At 41.7% G+C, this 20,757-nt stretch overlaps 1 protein-coding gene across 1 annotated transcript in view; it reads left to right on the forward strand.

The window, feature by feature from the left end:
• GCLC (glutamate-cysteine ligase catalytic subunit) overlaps positions 1 to 20,757 on the forward strand; it is a 53,368-nt gene that overhangs the window by 19,937 nt on the left and 12,674 nt on the right. Inside the window, exons 2-10 of the mRNA XM_077752879.1 lie at positions 7,191 to 7,303; positions 8,153 to 8,335; positions 11,861 to 11,974; positions 13,656 to 13,714; positions 13,817 to 13,950; positions 18,373 to 18,447; positions 18,899 to 19,015; positions 20,021 to 20,159; positions 20,611 to 20,723. Of these exons, the coding sequence (XP_077609005.1) occupies positions 7,191 to 7,303; positions 8,153 to 8,335; positions 11,861 to 11,974; positions 13,656 to 13,714; positions 13,817 to 13,950; positions 18,373 to 18,447; positions 18,899 to 19,015; positions 20,021 to 20,159; positions 20,611 to 20,723 (1,047 nt within the window). The remainder of the gene's footprint in view (positions 1 to 7,190; positions 7,304 to 8,152; positions 8,336 to 11,860; positions 11,975 to 13,655; positions 13,715 to 13,816; positions 13,951 to 18,372; positions 18,448 to 18,898; positions 19,016 to 20,020; positions 20,160 to 20,610; positions 20,724 to 20,757) is intronic.

Raw genomic sequence — 20,757 nt, forward strand, 5'->3', positions numbered from 1 at the left:
TTAATATGCCCATGTGCAATTTCAAGATTGTGTTTTCTTTTGGGTGTTAGTCCAGTGCCATCCATTGTGACTCTCTGCAGTAATAGAAATGTTTGCTCTACTCCTTAGGGTAGCCAGCATCCCTTTGTGGCCAGTGGGACTTGGGGACTGAATTTTTCATTTTATTTTAAATCTAAATCAGAATAGCTACATGTGCTTACTATCTGCTATAATGGAGAGTGTGATTTTCTTTTAGTGAAAGGTGTCATTGTCTCTCATAATTTTCCCAGCAGCTCCCATTTTCTTTCTCTTTTAAAGTCTTGGGTTTTTTCACTTAGGCTTCATATTACTAATCTTGGCATGTGAAGAATTTCTCTCTCTTTGGGCCAAGATAATGATTCAAGGAAGTAACTTCACCTAATCGTACGGAAATTCACTGATGTTATGCCTTGTTAAGATTGAGATTAACATATTATAAATAAAAAGCAACCTACTCTGTAAGCGAAAGTCCTAATCTGGGATGGCAACAGAAGACCAGGTTCGGGTGAGGCTATGTTTATTTTGGTTTCTAAAAGTGTAAACTTCCCTAGAGTACACGCTGTGTAATTCTGTGGTATGAAATGACATTTCACAGTAGGAGAGAAAGTCAAAATACATCAAATGTTGTAAGAATTTGATAACTTTAGACTAAACTACTGAAACATTTCTTTGGGGAACACAGGGCAGTTTAATATAACATATCAACAGTTTAAAACATTACCATATACATGGCTATACAAAAGCACATGTATTACAGTTTGTACTTCATAGTTATTGGTCCCCCCAAATGCTCAGACATGACCACATGAAACAGGGGTTTTGGTATTTGTAATGTTGTTAGATGTGTCTAACCTGGGAGTCCACCTTAAACCAGATTCTGAGCCACATCAAATTTCATTACATTCATAGAAGAATTTCTTACTCAAGTTTATTCACTATCTTAAGCACAGCTCTTCTTTTGGTCTTGTTATTCAGATCTTCCCTATTTAAGTATAGGGGTTTACAAAACATGAAGCATCAGTGTGGCTGGCACCTCTTTTTTAGGTGATCTAAGTTTGGGTTATCATGCTGACTACAGAAATGGATGCCATCCAACTGAATGGTTGAGAGTGCTCAAAAATACTGGTCCTTTTATTTTGCCCCGTGAGAAAACTGTCTTCTGGATAGTCAGCATGGCCGCTAGCTTGGAAACAGTTTATAATCTAGAGAAGGACTGTCGTGGCATGATCTCTATGGGGTGAGCCCAGGTTATCTGCCTCTCTGACCAGCCAGAGAGACGATGCTGCTGCAGTCAGAATGGTGGTTGGGAAACCATGGGAATCCTGTGGGAGGTGGTTGAAACATCAGTAGACCCTCCCCTTTGGCCAGTCCCTTTCCTCCAGGAAGCCTTTCCGAACTAGACTGGATCAGTTCCTCCTATTACATATGCACAGCTCTGTTTGGTTATCTCCAGTGCTCACCCAGATCATTTCACCCTTTTTCTGTTATTGACTCTAGCAGCAATGGAGGAAGCTTGAGAAAAGGGAGCCATATGTGCCTGACTCTTCACAGCATTGTCAGCATCTATCCAACACTGGGCCTTGTCTGAGTGGGTGAAAGGACAAAGGGATGGGGGTTGGGGCAGCAAGACCACAGATTTTGGTACTGATTGATCATCAACTGTAACTATGGCCTTAACCCTCAAACTGGCTGTGCGCCTGTTTTGGAATTAGTGTAAGGAGAAAACTGGGTCTCAGAAGCAGCAGGCTGTTCTAGCAAGAGTCAAGACTACTGCTTGGGCTACTGGAATAGAGCCAGCAGTGGAGTTGAGGAGCTGGCCCTGAATTTTCAATTTCGGGAGGATGGCTGGAGACCAAAGAATTTCTCCAAGTATCATCTCTGTAAATAGGGAACTGCCTGTAATGCCTTCTGAGCTTTATAGAACTAGATTGCTTTCCTGATTAAGTACTGTTTTCAACTCTGGGGAGTAGAAATTTAAAAATTCCTGTCTTATAAAATGTCTAGCTTTTCTTCAAATTCCAAACTCTTTGAAACACTTACCTTCGTGGTAGAGTATCAAAAAATTTTTTTACAAAGGAGGTTTTTTTAACTAGTGGTAAATACCATTTAAAGACTATATAAATCCTAAAAAATTGAATATTTTTATATGAAGAGTTACTATTGTTACCTTGAACTCTGATGCCACGAGTGCTTCGCTGTCTACTATATATTCAGCATTGTCCTGAGAACTTACATCACCCTCAATTAAGATTCTTTACTTTTATTGGCCTAATTTCAGATGAACATAAAGCACCTCATGCTTGTGCAAACCTGCACTGAGTAACTAGTGGATTATTGTATTCAGGTCATTCCTAGCAACACCATATAACACATAAACTACACAATAGTCTTGTGAATGTGCCTTTGTCTTGGATTCAACAGCTCAGAGATCTATTAGTGGCTTTCATTCTAGTGGGATAAAATTTACCGTTTTTCACAATGAAATTTAAAAATTTTTAATGTATAGAAAAAGGGCACATTTTAAAATAAGTGTCTCACATAGTGGTCGGTTATTTTTATTGTCTTTTCACTCCCCACTTAAAAAGATCACTAAAGGGCACAAATAGCAGTGTCCCTAAGTTACATTTAGGGAGTTGTAATCTGTGTACTGAGAATAGAGCTCAGTGGCTATTTTTACTCCTTCCAAGTATATGTTGATTACACAAATTTGAATTAGTCACTCTACAATCCACTTAAAATGTCTTGGAATTGTGTTACGTGTGCATTGTACATGGAGAGACATTGCTGTAACTCAGAATACACAGCCTAGATGCTATTCGAAGTTCAGAAGCTGGTACGGTTTAATCCTTGGAATCTGTTGTATTCAGAAGGGCTTCTGTATCCTGTTTCGTTATTTTTCTCTTCGATTTTGTCGTTTCCTCTCATTCTTTGGATGCAGAAAGAGTTTAAGATGGGGACAAAATCCAGATAATAATAAACACTTTGGCTTTAGGTATTTTACACTGGGAAAATCATTGCCTTAATGTATCACTTTATTATCACTCAACAGCTGGCTCTTTGAACTAAACTCCATTTTGGCTCTAGTTTAGCTGTCAGGAGAATTTGAGTTAATTATTTGACTGTTTGTGTGATCTAGAATTAGAAATATAAGTGTATTGAGGTGAGTGGAGGAAGATTTTACAAAGATAACAAAGCCAAGAGCTGAAAGAACCATTCTGAGCACTGATGCAGAAAAATCAAAGCCACTTTTGGGGGGCAGTTGCTTCAGAACACCCTAAAATTGAGTTCGAAAAACATTCAAAGTTCTTAAGGCTTCTTACTGATCTTTGATTTTATCCAAAAGTAAGTTTATTTTTTCTCAACTGGATAACTATAGTTTTAAAAAAAACTTTTTTTTTTTTTTAATGTTTGTTTACTTTTGAGAAAGACCGAGTGCAACCTGGAGAGGGGCAGAGAGAGAGGGAGAGACACAGAATCCGAAACAGGCTCCAGGCTCTGAGCTGTCAGTACAGAGCCCAATGCAGAGCTTGAACTCATGAACTGTGAGATCATGACCTGAGTTGAAATTGGATGCTTAAGCAGACTGAGCCACCCATGGGCCCCCATTTGGTAAATACTCTGATATCTTTGTTTCATTCACTTAATGAAATCATGAATGATTATTTTTTAATTAAGGAGCATTTGGTTTGTAAGCATTTTAAAGGTCATGCATTTGGCTGATATTTAAAACTCAGACCGAGTTTGAGCTTTTTGCTCTTCAGTGCCATTCCCATGCTTTAAACTTGTGGCCTCAGTGATTTTGAAAACTAAGGATTTCAATTACTTCAAAACTAGGAAACCAATCAGAGTTCATTCCACTTTAGTGTGTATAATAGGTACAAAAATTATTACTCATTTTGGTAATAGACAAATGATGGGAACTCAGTAAGCTAGGAAGTATCTCTTCATCTGTCCTTCAGGAAACATGTTACGTGGTTAAGAAGATAACCCAGATAATAGATGATGCCATGCAGATGTGTTGGAGCCAGTGCGCAAAGGAGAAAGTACTGACTGAAGTAGGAAAACACCTGAGAGTATTAATTAGCCAAGGCGTCCTAGAGCCAGAAGCTCTGTCCTGGGCCTAAGAGATGTGCTAAGGCATCTATTTAAATCTGTAACTGTAACTGATGTGTCAGCTTCTATGGTAGAATGTCAGGTCCACTTCATAAAATTGAGGCATAATCTGTTTTTTATGTTTTCAGCCAGTAATCTATCCTGTCCCTGCCTCATATAGCTTATAATGATATTTTTAAAAGCTTATCGCTAACCAAGATCGGCATCTTCTGTAGTCCTAGCTGCGAGGTGTGCTGAGCCTGGAGGCCAGGCAGGCTGGGTTCACATCTGCTGACTGTTGTGGCCTTGGGTAGCTTACTCAGCCTCTCTGCACATCTTAGCACATCTGTAAAATAGGTGATGATGCCTGCTTTGAATGATGGGTTTGAAGATTGGATCCACATAGGAAAATTCTTGGCCTGTCCTTTCTCATTATGCTCATTTAAAGGTAAACTTGTTTCTTACACTTCCGATATTTTCACATATCTATCCTGAGACTAAGTTTTGCTGTTCCATCAGCTCTTCGCTGATCAGGAAGATCAGGAAGGAGAAACTATCTAAAAACCTGTGCTTAAATTTGGAAGCAATTTCAGATTCTGCAGCCCACAGTTTTCAGGAATTTGACAGTGATTATAACAAGTACAGATTTCACATTTCTGTTCATGTAGCTAAGCCAAGTAGTCTTACCTATTTCTTGAACTAAATATGTTCTAATAGAAAAGCAAGAATGGGAACTTAAATTCGTCACTAAAACTGCGTTCTTAGTTCAGGCTGCTGTAACATACACCACAGACTGGGTAGCCTACTTAAACAACAGACATCTATTTCTCATGGTCCTGGAGGTTGGGAAGTTCACTGTCAAAGGTGGTGACAGATTCATTTCTGAGTGAGGGTCCTCTTCCTAGCTTCTGAACAGCTGCCGTTTTGCTGTGTCCTCACATGGTGGCAAGAGAGGTGATTGTTCCCATTTCTTCTAATAAGGGCACTGATGTTATCCCATTGGGGATTAAGGGCTTTAACATAGGAATTTGGTAGGGGTTGGGTTGAGCACATTCAGTCATAGTAACAACGAATAAAAGTTGGTTCAAAAGTTTGTTTAAATCTGCTAGGCTATTTCCTATGGTTACTAACATTTTCTCCCCTTTATAATTATATCTCTGAGCTGAGGTGCAAAACAGTCTCTGGTTGAATATTACTGTGTGGTGGGGCGTCTGATTGAAATGGGCTTCCAAGGCCAGGCAGGTACACATAATAAGAGAATAGGCCACTGCAGACCAGAGCATGTCTCTCAGAAGAGAGCCGTTCACACCCTGCTGTTGAAGACTGGGGCCAACTACGTGGCTTCTGGGCATTTGTGAGGGGTTTTGTTTTTGTTTTTTAAATTAAAAAAAATTTTTTTAAGTTTATTTGGAGAGTGAGAGTGCGCGCGCGCACACGCGGACACATACATGTGAAAGGGGCAGGAGGGAGAATCTCCAGCAGGCTCTGCATTGTCAGCGCGGACTCGGGAACCCTGAGATCACTCAAGACCTGAGCTGAAGTCCCACNTTTTTTTTAAGTTTATTTGGAGAGTGAGAATGCGTGTGCGTGTGTGTGCGCGCACGCGCGCACACGCGGACACATACATGTGAAAGGGGCAGGAGGGAGAATCTCAAGCAGGCTCTGCATTGTCAGCGCGGACTCGGGAACCCTGAGATCACTCAAGACCTGAGCTGAAGTCCCACACTTGATACTTAACAGACTGAGCCACCTAGCTGCCCCTGGGCATTTATTTTTAAGGCTGAAAATCCGGATTTGCATGTGAAATGTCAGATAGATGGTGGAGATAGTGGATGTATTGCTGCTTTTTTTTTTTTTTTTCCTTTTTCCTTTTTTTTTATGACAAGCGAAACAAAACCCATCTGTTGACTGGGTGTGCTTTGTGGAGCATCAGTTTCCTACCCTTTCTTTTCTCTGTCTTGGTATCTTGTACAAAGGGTATTCTCAAGTTTTCCCTGTATGATCCATTTCTATACCTTTTCACTTACATATGGATAGTGTTTTATTTCAACTGTAAATCATGATTCATAGTCTTCACTATTTGTACCAACTCTCATGATTTAAAGCATGTGATTTCAGGGGAAACAAAAGCAGGTTCTATTTGTACTCCACCCAGAAAAGTCCTCCTTTGGTATTTAACTCCTGATTTTATCAGAATTCCACCAGGTATTGTTATCAATGCAGTAGTGCACCTTACACTGTAAATTTTATATGGTTTCAGAGTGGGCACATTGCCTTAAGTTACTCATGAAAAACCAAAACTAAATTGTTGAAACTCCTAAAATACATTTCCATATTGGTGTGTTTATGACTGTGAATTAACTCTCCAACAATGCAACTTACAGTGGGACTTAATAACCTGCCAGTAGATGGGGCGCCTGGGTGGCTTAGTCAGTTAAGCGTCCGACTTTCGCTTAGGTCATGATCTTGCGGTTCGTGGGTTCGAGCCCCGCGTCGGGCTCTGTGCTGACTGCCAGCTCAGAGCCTGGAGCCTGTTTCAGTCTGTGACTCCCTCTCTCTCTGACCCTCCCCTGCTCACGCTGTGTGTGTGTGTCTCTCTCTCTCCAAAAAATAAATAAAAATATTAAAAAAAAAAATAACCTGCCAGTAGATAAGGAAAATCTACCATTATTAGAATGCCCAGATAACTACTTACTTGCCATTGCCATATGAGGAAATAAATTGTAAAATGCAGCTTCTTTGTGTAACTGCAGTTTACAGAACCTTAGTTTTGAAATATTTCTCTTTCGAAGTACAGTCTGTCAAAATGGGCATCTTGACCTTTCTTTAGGATATTAGCAGAGCAGAAGAAAGAAACAATTAAGGAATAAGTTCTCGTCCTCAAACAGTGCCACTGTTGACTGATGAGTTTCTCCAGGTTTTCATATTATGCGAAAGAGCACGCGTTGTGTGCAGTGTAAGCAGATGTGACTGTCTCTAGTTACTGTGGGTCCTTTCCAACCTTCGTTTTTCTGCCTTCTAAAGGTCACACGGGAAGGAGGAGTGTGGAAGAAGGTTAACCTCTCTTTTACTTTCAATAGGTGGAATACATGTTGGTGTCTTTTGATCATGAAAATAAGAGAGTCCAGTTGGTCCTGTCTGGAGAGGAAGTTCTTGAGACTCTACAAGAAAAGGGAGAAAGGACAAACCCAAAGTAAGCTGATAAACTGAAGGATTGTTACAGTGTTTCTGAGACTGCTAGAACTATTAAAATAGAATCTTTCCTCAGATGTATAGGAGACAGGATGGCATAGTAGTTGAGGGCACAGGCTCTGGTTCTGAGTTGCCGGGTTGCAAACCCTGGTTCCCCTATTTCATAGCTGGGTATAACCTTGCACAAGTTACTTCTCTGTGCCTCTGTTTCCTCATCTGTAAAGTAGGGATAATAATACTCTCCATGTAGGATGTTGACATTTACTATATATTAATGTATTATAAAGCACTTAGCACTATAAACTCCATATAAAACTTCTTAAATATTAATAAATATTAAAAAACAAAAAACAAAAAACCATTGACCAGGCATTACTGTGATCACAAATCCTGGTGCAAGATCGAACTTACAGAGGAATTTGTTTGACTGGTGGGAGGTTTTTTCAGTATTCCCTTAAGTAGACAAAGAGGTGAAAGGGCATGTCCTTTCCAGTTCATTTTTCTGCTCACTTGATTTTGGGAGGCAGCATTTGAGTTTGGAGCCCAGCATTGAACTGAAAGAGCCTGTAAGGCCTCCTCTCCTTTCTCACAAAGTGGCCTAGCTTGTCTTGGACAGGGAGTGCCCCGTGTGTGGTTTTCGGTTACTTAATATTTTGGGTCCAGTACTTTTAACCCTTACATGGTTGGAGAGCTCTGGAGAATTATCAGCCTTTGAGAACTGTGAAGGAGTTTTTAGCTTCATTTATACTGAACAGTTTCTAAATTTTCTTTAACTGACTTTTTAAAAACTTGTAAAAATTGAGTAGATAGCAGCAAGATATGATAGAATGGAATTTTCCTTCCTCTGTAGCCATCCTACCCTGTGGAGACCAGAGTACGGCAGTTACATGATTGAAGGCACACCTGGACAGCCGTACGGAGGAACAATGTCCGAATTCAACACAGTTGAAGACAACATGAGAAAACGCCGGAAGGAGGCAACCTCTTTATTAGGAGAAAATCAGGCTCTTTGCACAATAACTTCGTTTCCCAGGTTAGTTCCTATATTAACATGCCCCAGCAGATAGTTAAGAGCTTCAGGTTATTAAAAGCAAATCATGACCCAAGCATTTGACCGCACGGTTCTCATACTTCATAAACAGTTCATACTTTATATACTGCCTTTGATAGAATCTGTAACGTGTAGAGCTGCAGGCAAAAATTGCATGCCAGTTCCAGTCGGTGGGTGGTGGCCCAGAGCATTGTGGTGAGTGCACTGGTCTGGCCTCAGTGGGCACGACCGTGAGGATCGCTGTGACGGGTAGTCTCATGGCAGTGCCCACCGCAGGCCCGGCTGGCAGGGGCAGCGCGTCTGCCAAGCAGCTCTGACCCTGTAAGGAGTAGCTGAGTCTCTGATGATTATCAAGTGCTCTTCTCACTTGGCTCTAACAATCACTTCCCCAAGCCTGTTTGCCCACTAGTGAATGGTGGTACTGGTGGCTGATGGGAGGGCCACCTGTTGGAAGACTGGCATCCTTGCTTCCAGTCTGCTCTTGATCCATCTTAACTATGAACGAGGGGGTCATCAGGCCATGTTTGAGTGTTGTGTTGAAAAGGCAATTTACAGTTTGTCCTCAAATCTAGTTACGGCTGAAAGTTCATAAAAGTCAATCTCGAGTAAACATAAATAGTGAAGCTATATATTCCTAGCTTAGAAGGAGGTATGTAAGTATCGACAATTAAACCTAGGAGCTCTGCATAGGAATGCAGTTCTCCCAAATTGTCAATCTTGCTTATCTATGCTAGATATCTTTCAGATTGTGGCAAAGTACGCTTACCTCCTCAAAGTTCAAAAGAGCTTTGTTTGGGGATTGGTTTCCTTGGACTGGAACACTTAGAACTATTTTATACCCTCCCTTTTTTTGTTGTTGTTGATAAATGTCCATAATGAACACAGGTGTTCGACATTTTACCGCTGGTCTTGGAAGGACACCGAATAGGAATTTTCTTTGTAAAAGTCTCCATCTTTTTTTTTTTTTTTTTTTTTTTTTTCTAGGAGAGGGAGAGACACACACACACAGCGTGAGCAGGGGAGGGTCAGAGAGAGAGGGAGTCACAGACTGAAACAGGCTCCAGGCTCTGAGCTGGCAGTCAGCACAGAGCCCGACGCGGGGCTCGAACCCACGAACCGCGAGATCATGACCTAAGCGAAAGTCGGACGCTTAACCGACTAAGCCACCCAGGCGCCCCATGTAAAAGTCTCCATCTTAACCTCTAAGTAGCTGAGACCCTATTTGAGCAACTTGGACATTTAGAGATACATCTCTTGTTTCCTGTGATTCATTGATTCCATTATGCAGACCGCTCCTCTTTCCCTGCCAAAATAAAATCCCTAGCTGAAGGAGGGTGGACAGGTTTGCTTGGAAGAGAATTGTCATGGCCCTTTGCCCTAGGTTTTTAAGGAGGAAGTAAAAAAAAAAAAATTCCTGACTGTGCCCATCACTCTGATCCTTGCATGCCCACTTCATGCCAGGCCCATGCAGCGTGGGGTGCCAGGCCCATGCAGTGTGGGGTGCCGTCCTAAAGGCAGAGGGGCACAGTTGTTGCCTGTGCGGAGACTGATCAGATACCTGCAGATCCACTGAACGGAAAGTTGAGGTAGCGCTGTGGGGAAAAGATGGGTGGTCAGGTGGGCTCTGCCCAGGATGTGGGGTAGGAGTCCTGGTGGGAATTGAGTGGGAGTGGGGAGGGGAGGGATGGCCTAGGAAGAGGGAGCAGAGTGGGCAGATGTCCCAGGATGAACGGGGAGAGCATGTAGAGCCTTGTGAGAACCAGAAGAAGGCTGGCCGGTGGGTGCTTAGAGTGTAGGGGAACCTGTGCAGGTAGTTGGTGGGGCCACATGAGGTTAACTGAGAATTTGGGTTGCTATCCTAAAGGCAGTAGGAGTTATAAAGGGAGAGTTGAGACAGAGGAGTAGGTTTTTTATTCCAAAAATTGAATTTTTTTAAAAAAGCTTAGTCATACATTGTTTGATAGGGTATTTTTGGATTTGTAAACAAAACAAAAATAATTATTACTTAGTTGTAGAAAGTTCGCCTTATACCCATGGTAAATGATAAAGAAGGTTTTGTTTGGGGGTCAAGAGAGAAAGGAGTACTCCGTTTCTTAAGTGTAAACAGTGTGATTTTTCTCTCTGTAAAGAGGCAAAACTCTGTATCATGGATCTTGAAGCCCAAACAGTGCCCAAGAGAAGAGTTAAATGTAAGCAGACTTACAGGGGAAATTTAGTTCCTCAGTCATACTAGCCTCAAGTCAAGTGTTCACTAGTCACACGCATCGGACACACTGGTATTGCACAGCGCAGACATTAAACATTTCCTCTTGTGACAGAAAGCTTTGTGGATGGTGTGAAAAGCAGTGCTGTAGGAGTCTGAAGACCTGAGTTCTGACTGCTTACGTCCTTGTCCTTTCCATTCAGCCTAATTCTGGTTGGCTAAGAATCCCCAAGATTGAAGTTTGCCACTCTTCCAGGACTTCTCCGGAGTTTGCAGGCTCATAGTAGATCATGCACATAGCTGCAAGAATTCTCAGGAACCCTCGTTAAAGCTGGAAACTGTTTCCTAGATAAGATCAGCAAATTCAGTTGTTGTTCACAAGGCGGATGTAGGCAGCCAGCAGGTACTTTATTTTATAAAAGGTTGGGGCTGAAAATAAAGCATGGGCTAGTCTTGACTCTTAGGCCAGAAGTTTCCTACCACTGATCTAAAGCCCTGACAAGAGCCTCCCTTGTTTTGCCTTCATGAACTTTGTCAGTCTTTGTCCTCTCTCACAGCAGCACACTTAACCATGACCTTAAACTTCTTAACCTGAAGAACTGGTGGAGTCACTGCAGTTGATGTGGAATTTGAGTTTTTCATCTAGGGATAAATACAGAGCTTCATTTTTGCATTGGAATTAAAGCTCTTCTTTAGGTCAAGTAACATAATAAGGTTAGGTTTCAGACGTCAGAGGTAGACGTCAGGGGTGGATGGGGACATCTGTAGAGACACTACCTAATCTTGAGAACTCCTGAGGTGACCTGGAAAGGCAAAAAACAAGAGAGCCCTTCCATATTTGAACAAAGCTTATCAACAGGTTGGGGGGGTGGGGGTGGTGTGCAGGGAGCAAAAGATAATCTGAGAGATAAGAGCTAGTAAAGGAAGACCTCTCAGAAGCTGCATAGGGGGAACCAACACCAGTGACAGTTGATATGACTGAGCCTAGGGACTTCCGTGCTGTTGGTCCTTGCTGTTAAGTGACGAGATGGGCAGAGGCGAATAAGCTCTGTGGAGATCCCGAGTGGATGAAAGGTCAGTCTCTAATACAGTCACTAACGGGCCGCAGTCACAAAAGATGTTGGTGAAGAAGGCCAAGTGCTGAAAGGGTGTTTGTAAAACACAGTATTGACATGGTGTCCATGTGCTGACCTTCCTTAGTGGGTAACGGGGATGAGCGTGGTTCTTAACAGCTGAGGTGATGGTGAGGCAGAGTTAACTTTTGAAGATCAATCCTGCCTACTTAGTTCTTTGATTTGTTTTAGATTAGGCTGTCCTGGGTTCACGCTGCCAGAGTTCAAACCCAACCCACTGGAAGGAGGTGCTTCTAAGTCCCTCTTCTTTCCTGATGAAGCCATAAACAAGCATCCCCGTTTCAGGTGAGTATGGCTCTGCATCTGAGTGCAGATGTGCCTCACTCTTAACCCCACCTTCTGGGAGTAAGGTGCTCCTTTCCAGAATCCTTATAGCAGTTGCTGAACTCAGGCTCCTCTTGTAACTAACCAGAGGAGCCAGCGGGCATATGTGCACGTGGTTGGTTGCTTGATTGTTACTTCTTAGAGCCTGGCTGACTTGCCCATTTTCCAAGTCATATTCAAGTCATTAGCTTCTTTAATGTGGAACAACATTCTTGAGCAGGAAGCAGAGGAAGTGGTGTTCATGCAAACCCTTCTTACGAAACATTCCCTTAGAATATCTTGATCCACATTAAAGTCACTGTCTTCTTTAATGTGCAGATGCTTTTCAATCCTAGTTCCAAAAATGCCTGTTTGGGGAAGTTTTCTCTTAGGGGCAGAAAAGGTAGGAATAACTGAGTGACCTACTCCTCCCACTCAATATACCTTCAGAATGAGGCAAAATGAGGGGGGGAAAAAAGGTACAACTCTGTACCTTCTGCTCTATTAACTTGTAGCTCTGTTTGTAGTTTCATTCCTGGGTTTTAAGTTGCTTTAGGACCCACACTAGTGTGATCTTGCTTTGTACCTTGAGTTTCCTTTGTCAGCCTAAGCTTAGGCTCCTGATCTACAGGCAGGGACCTCAGGACTTGTCAGTGTTGTCTCCTTTAACAGGTCTGCACACCTGCTATATGCAGAGTCTCTTGGGGGAAAACCGATTTATAGACCTCATTCCCAACTTCAAATGTTATATTGTGCCAAGGGGAAAATAGAGATAGTCGGCTACAGGAAAAGAAAGATTATACTGGATGCCGAAAGGTACAGGCACCAGAGACCCTCCTTAGAGAAAGGAGGATGCTTCTAGCTAGGGGATCACAGCAGGCACATGAAAGAGATGACCTGCACGTTGAGTCTGTGTCACCACTGTCCACTAGAATCATAACATCAGCCCCAGATACAATTTTAAGTTTGCTAGTAGCTACATGAAAAAGTAAAAAAGATGGACTTAATTTTGTTTTCTTTAATCCAGTTTATCCAAAATTATATCCACATGTATCAGTATTTTAAAGTTATTGATAAGACCTTTTACTTTATTTTTATAGTAAGTCTTCACAATTTGGTGTGTATATTATCTTTACACCGTATTTTAATTAGGACTAGCCACACTTCAAGGGCACAATAGCTACAGTGGGCCTGGTGGTTTCTGGATTAGACACTGTGGGTCTGGAGGAGAAGTATTAACATTGCAGATTGGGAGGGCAGTAACAAGGTATTGGGGCTACAGGAATGCTTAGGGAAAGTGCATACTTTCCCTAAAGTCTTTGGAGCTAATGTAGAGAATGTTACAAACATACAGTGAGACCAGACCATGGCAGACCCTGGACACTTGAATTCGATTTGGTAAGTTACAGGGAACTGGAGAATCCGGGGTTGAACAGGGAAGAGAACGGCATTCTTGAGCAAAAGGCAGATGAAGTGTTAATGCAAAGCCTTCTTATAGAACATTCCCTCAGAATATCGTGAGCCACATAAATATTCAGCAGGATTACCTCGGAGAATTGGTTTGAAGGAGGATTTCATTTTGTTTATTTGTATATGATCAAATTCTTCTTGTACATGATGGTTCTTAGGTGACCAATTCCTGACATTTGGTTTTCTCTTCTAGTACCCTAACAAGAAATATCCGACACAGGAGAGGAGAGAAGGTTGTCATCAATGTACCAAGTAAGTCCACAGTGAGGGCGTGGGGTGAGAGAGAGGCCTGTGGAATTGTTGTTTAATCCTGGAATCTCACCCATGTCCCTTTTTTTATTTTTAATAATACAGTATTTAAGGACAAGAATACACCGTCTCCATTTATGGAAACGTTTCCTGAGGATGAGGAGGCAGCAAAGGCTTCTAAGCCTGATCATATATACATGGATGCCATGGGATTTGGGATGGGTAATTGCTGTCTTCAGGTACGGCTTCAAGTACACAGAGAGGCAAAGTGCCCTCGTCTTTTTCTGTTTACTAACTTCTTTTCTTTCCAAAATGTGCATTTTAAAAAATTATGTTTTAATCAAGTTAATCTGAAAGCTAAATGTGCCTTTCTGAAAACCAGCGATTTTAGTAAATTCATTAGTAGCTATCTCTTGATGGAGAATTGACAGAATCTCCAGTTTATTGCAAAGATAAATGGTTGTTAATTACTTTACAGTGTGAAGTATTCCATGATCACAGTCTCTAATCTTTCTAGTGATGGTATGACTTAGAGCTTGTAACATCATTCAGATCTCTGTGAAAACGAACTCTGGATGCACTCCAGTGATTTTTGTCCTCCAAGGGAAGGACTGTCTGGACTTTAAATTTTTATATTCAGACAAGGCCATCTAGTGGCATAAAAAGAACTGCTTAGCAGCCTGTGTGTGTCTTGCCCCTGGCTAAGTCTATGTTTACTCGATTAAAACTTCCCCTAGATCTAATGAGATGGTGGGTGCCCCTGGCAGGGATTGTGCCCAGGGACCTGAGTGGGAGGGCATAGAACCCATCAGGCAGCATATGGGCCTGCACTAGGGTCTCAGCTGTAACTCCTCAATTTGGGGAGCTCCCTTCACTTCTTTTGGTCTTGGTTTTCTCATCAGTTAACAGGAAGGTTTATATTAAGGCCCATTCTGGGTCTGACTCTAAGCTAATATTTGGTTCATTGTTTTTATCAACAGAAGAGCTGGTTTTGATAACCCTTCATTTGCTTAAAATCACATTAGGACAGGAGTCAGGAGTTGCACAAAGTATAAATTGAAATTTTCAAATAAAGAGAGAGGCCGCTTGTTATTGTCCAAGAAGATTGTATCCAGTTCTGATCACTTGAAGATTAGAAATGGTGTCCTTAGAGGCCTGGAAGGGTATAAAGCGGGACCTCCTTGTGAGGTCACTGTCTGCCCACTCACCACCCAGAGGCCAAAAAGCACAGACTTCCCATCATCCTGGACAGATGTGTCATAGCCACCCTCCTTCTTACACATAAGCTCCAATGTGCTTATTTTTACAACTATGGATAACGAAAATTGAATGCCAGAGTCACATTGTTCTATGCTAAATGTTTTTACATGACCATAATTTTTTTTTTCCGATTTTCCTGGCTTTACATAGGCAGCATAAAGTATGTCTTCCAAACATAGGCCAGTAGGTTTCTTAACAAATGGTCAGATTTCATAAAGAGACCTTTTTACTTTTGCCTGCATACCTGCTTTCCTGCCTTAATTACCAGTGTTGTTGTTTTTCGTTTTATTTGTTTTTTAAAGAGCACCATTAAGCTCCAGGACTTAGTGCAGGGCTTTAAAGTCAGTCAGTGTAGTGGGAGTACTGATTGCCTTGTCTTGGTTTAATATGAAACCAACGAGCCTCGCCAGGGACAGCACAATTGCTTCATTCCACAGGGATGGTCTTTCCCTTGCAAACTAAACAAATAAATGTGCTCTAAAGGTGGGCAGTAACATTTTTATTGCCTGGAGATGCACTTTTCCATCCAATTTAAGATTTGTCATGGATTCAGGATTAAGTGTTCTTTTTTCTGGATGTCATGTCCAAGTCCGTACTTTGAATATACCACTTAAAATGTCATTAGTACAGGTCACATACAGTGTACGGGAAATGAGACGAATTCCACACCTCACCGCAGAAAACCCTGCTTTGTACCTCTCAAGTGGCAAAGTAGAAACAGCTTACTAAAGTAAAGCGGAAAAAGTTTTAAAGTAATTTAAAGGTTAACAGAAGACTTAATTGTACAAAACAAAAGTCATTTAGCCACAAATTCTTGACTTGGGGAGTTTTTCAGGAATCATTTAATAAGTTCGTGTGTGTTGCGCTAGGTTGTCCCCCTCTGAGAAAATCAGGTGGCTTCAAAACTGGGTTCTAGATAAATTTTACAGATTCAGGTTTCCAACATCTGTTTTTCATACTCCCCCCCNGACACCAGAAGCCAAAACTGTTTGAATATTCATACTTTAAGGCATAAGAACTCCTTTTTTTTTTTTCCCCCCTTCCTCCACTAAAGCCATTAACCATAGTCATGTCCTGTTTGATTTGAAGATAGATAGGTTAGCTCTGGAGTACTGAAGCCAGTTACTAAATAGATTTAGAATAACTAAGTCACTTCACTGTTGTAACTTAACTATTGAGTTCCAGGTAGTAATTTTCTTAAGCAATCTTTTCCCCAAGATTTCCCTGTGAGTTGTCTAGTATATACTAGGCCATCTAAGAGAAGCCAGTGAAAAAACTGAGAAAACACTTATATTGTATCTGTTTAAAAACGGAAGTACAGGCACACACTAAAATACCTCAGAGTAATGAAAAAGGATCTAAATAAACTAAGAGATGCGTGTTCAAAAGAATTCAGCAGTCAAAACACTTGGGGAACACTGAAGTATTTTTAATCTCTGTCCATCTGAATGTGGCCTCTAGGGTCCCTGTTTTTCAAGTATCCACCATTTTATAACAACAGAACTTACCTTTACTCCCTCATAGTCTCCTCTTTAGCACCCTCTATCCTTCGAGATACACAGGTTCATTTAATAAATACTTATAAAGCACCAAGTAAATGTCAGACACTTTTCTTCACATTTGGAATAGAGAACGGCAAGGCCGATCCCTGCCCTCCGAGAGCTCACATTTCCGTGGGGTTCCCGGCACAGAAGTGTGTAAATACTTGGCAAGTGAGGAAACAGGAGACAGTAAGCCATTTTATACTTACCCTTGCACAGGCTGGTTGCTGAGTTCCCACCTCACTGCGGTAACTGCCCTTGTTTTGATTAAGAGTGACATAATTGCCAGTCATTCTTAATCTTTCTTTTAATCTTTGATACTCTTATTCCTTGATGTCTACGTTGAATTAGTTTGTAATGACTGGTTAATGGCCAGCACATTTGAATTAAAATAGAGCATTGAATCATTAACAGAAATTATAGCAAGTTGTCTAAATAATTTTTTCTGTAGTTCCTTACCACCCTGACATGAATAGAATTCTGCAGGTAGGCCATGAGTCTCGAACAGAAGTTCCTCTGAGACCTGGCTAAAACTGTGGGAAATAACTGGTTGGGATTATAACAATGAACATATTCACTCAGCTACTTCCTCAAGGATTAAGCTCATAAATCATCTCCTGTACCAACACTAAATTCAAAATTTCATTATTAAATAACAGGACATGAAAACTGTTTCTAATTTGCAGTTTATACAGATGTGCTAACATAGCCATGATTTGTGTTCCAAGTCCCTTCCTTCCACTGCTCCTTAACCCAAGGCACTCAGAACGTTTTTGGTTTCTTTTGGGTAATTGATTTTAGATTTGTGCCGATCAGTCATGTGATCTTTTCTCTGCCTTACTCTTAAATGTTCTGCTTGCCCCTCTTATGCGGGCTTCCTGCCCATCTTCAGAACCTGAGCCTCCTCCCCGAGTATTTCTCTACCTCAGACTTTGCTTCTGGACATCAGCCCTGGAGACCCCACCTCTTTAAAGGGCTTCTTTATCTGCTCTTTGCCTTTGTACACCCATCACGTCTTGGTGCCTCTACTCACTGTCTGTCGTAGGAACACCCAGGCCAAATCCCAAGTCATGCTTCGGTTATCCGGCCCCCAGAGGCTTTGGCTTGGACTCAGGTGTGCCGCTTGCACCAGCCATCCTTGGTTCTTCCTGGTCAGTTGCAGTATATTAACTCTCTCTCTTCCTCTAGTTATGCCCTGTTCCAAGCTGTTCTTTGTACTTGCTGCCAGAGAACTTCAGAACCCATCCTTTTGTACCCAGGTTTATAGAACCCATCAGCTAACTGAAGTCAGTGGAAAGCTGTAGAGGGAAATAGGCCAGCACAGGAGGAAATGCCTTGCTGAACTCAAACATTTCTCCAATGTCTTACTTTTCTTTCCTGACATATTAATCTTATTTAACTTAGGAAATGGTTGTTTATATGAGTTGCGAACATGATCAAGTACCATATTTTGGCAAAATTCAACCAAGACAACTTTTAAAAATTTTTTTTTAATGTTTTTAAATTTATTTCTGAGAGAGAGAGAGAGAGAGAGACAGCATGAGCAGGGGAGGGTCCGAGAGACAGGGAGTCACAGACTGAAACAGGCTCCAGGCTCTGAGCTGGCAGTCAGCACAGAGCCCGACGCGGGGCTCAAACCCACAAACTATGAGATCATGACCTGAGCCGAAGCTGGACACTCAACCAACTGAGCCACCCAGGCACCACCCAAGATAGCTTTTAAACAACGCTTCTGTATTAAATGTTGTTAGCAGTGAAGTGACTATGGTCCCTTCTCCAGCCATGTTCCTTGTCAGACTCTAGTCCTTGGGGAGGATGTTCACGATTTGTTGTTGTTAATAACTTGTAATTCTTCAACAGGTAACGTTCCAAGCCTGCAGCATATCTGAGGCCAGATACCTTTATGATCAGCTGGCCACTATATGTCCAATTGTCGTAAGTAGAAATGACATCTTTCTTTAAACGCTTCTTTGTCTAGAGGGTGCTTGTGCAGAATTTGCTGACTATGTGCTATTTAAGTCCAGTTAAGACTTCATTCAGAAATGAACTAACGTAAATAGTATGCATTCAGCGCTAATGGACTGAGACTCTGTTGCTAGTAAGACATTTGAGTGTTAAAGTGTCAAGTTTGATTGTGGTCATTTCCCCCTCCTATCCTTCACATTTGTCATGTGAGAGAGGGGATGATTTAAAATGCATCAAATCCAAGGACTTGAGTCCCTTCTGGTGTCTTTGACCATGAGAAGGTGGGCACAGACGGATGGAGTAGAACTCCATTGGGGTTGCATAAACTGATTGTTCTAGGCCAGAGATAACTGCATGGTGCTGTTCTCAGCTTGTATGTGACACTTTGAACCTGCAGATGCTGACTCTTGTTTGTTTTTAGATGGCTTTGAGTGCTGCGTCTCCCTTTTACCGAGGCTATGTATCAGACATTGATTGTCGCTGGGGAGTGATTTCTGCATCTGTAGATGATAGAACTCGGGAGGAGAGAGGACTGGAGGTGGGAGTGATTTTCCTTAATAGCCTTTTAAATCAAGCAGGTAAAATGGTTATTGTAACAACTTGCCATTTTGAAAGTGTCCCTTAAAATTTTTGTCTTGAGTGGGTTATGACATAGGGGAAGAAATTCACAGGTTATCAACCTGTCTTTGATGTCATAGTGTTGGCATTGGGGTGAATACATGGGGAACAGGATTTGGTTTGGGTGAGGAGGTTCATCCTCTTCTAAAAACCAGTAGTGCTATTTTTCTATATTTTGGAAGTCCGTGCTAATGGGCTCTTGTTACCAGAAGGCTTTTTTGTGCTACATGAGTGTTTTGTATCTGATGCTTTGTGCTGTGGAATCTTTTGTCAAAGATTATTTTGCCCCTGGAAAGGGGTTAGATTCGCCTAATGACGGTAGGCTTGCCTCTTCCTTGCATGTGACCATGCACCTCTCCAGGCTGGAGTGTGCCTCACAACCACCTATGGAGATGTTTGGAACTAGACCCCCAGGCCCATTTTCGATCTAATAAGCCAGTATTTCCAGAACTGGGACCTGGGCACGGTCTGCAGAGCCCTCCCCAGAGCCCCGGGCGTTCTCCACCAGGACTGCAGGTCCACTGCCGTGCTCTTGCTGTGGCTGTTCGTACATCGTTCAGCAGGTTGCCAAAGGAGAGAGAAACTGTAAAGGAGAAATTATCTTTATAGCTTCATTTTACATTGATAGCTTTGCTTCCAACCATGGCATTTATTTTCCTAGCTTAGGAAGAAGTTAAAAAACAAACCAAAAAAAAAGTATATTTAAATCCTATCCAAGAACAGCTACTTAAATCATTTCCAACATTTTCAAAAACATAATTTTCTTAATAACTTCTCAGGACTAATTTATTTTGAGGATCTTAAGGTTGGACATTTGTATGTAATTATTATATATAGAAAACCATTTTAATAGAACTATTTGGGGCATTTAGTTGATTTCCAGAACATTTTCTATGGCACTCATTGGTATTTTTTTCAATTTTAGCCACTGAAGAACAATAGCTATAGGATCAGTAAATCCCGATATGATTCAATAGACAGTTATTTATCTGAGTGTGGGGAGAAATACAATGACATCGACTTGACAATTGATAAAGAAATCTACGAACAGTTGCTGCAGGAAGGTGAGCAGCCACTCTTGTTCTCCAGATCTGATGGCACACCTTTAGTTTTTCATAGCTCTTTACAGTTCTTTGCTGAGTCCTGGGCTGGTTTCTGTTTCTAGTGTGAAGTCTCTAACTTTGCTTATTTGGCTGCTTGTTCGTAACGTTTCAGTTTCCTAATACTGAGATCTTCTTGGCCTTGAGCAAAGGAACTTACTTTGGAGGTCTGTATCTAGGTCCACACCAGTGCCCCAGCCAGGCATTGCATAAGTAGCAAATAAAACTCTGGCACTTGCTCAGGGTCCGTACGATAAAGCTGTGGGTGACATACACAGACCGAACAAACCAGCCACTTCCCAAGCTTCTCAGTGCTCTATATTGAGACTTGCTGAACTATCCTGTCTTCTGACTGGACTTATACACAGTGGGGCCTACAGCTTTGATGGGACTCCTGTGTAACCTGTCTTGACAGGCATTGATCATCTCCTGGCCCAGCATGTTGCTCACCTCTTCATTAGAGACCCACTGACTCTATTCGAAGAGAAAATACACTTGGATGATGCCAATGAGTCGGACCATTTCGAGGTATCTCCTCTGTTTTGTTTAAAAAAAGTTTTTT

This window comes from Crocuta crocuta, unplaced genomic scaffold (assembly GCF_008692635.1).
Source record: "Crocuta crocuta isolate KB4526 unplaced genomic scaffold, BGI_CrCroc_1.0 scaffold525, whole genome shotgun sequence".
NCBI lineage: Eukaryota > Metazoa > Chordata > Mammalia > Carnivora > Hyaenidae > Crocuta > Crocuta crocuta.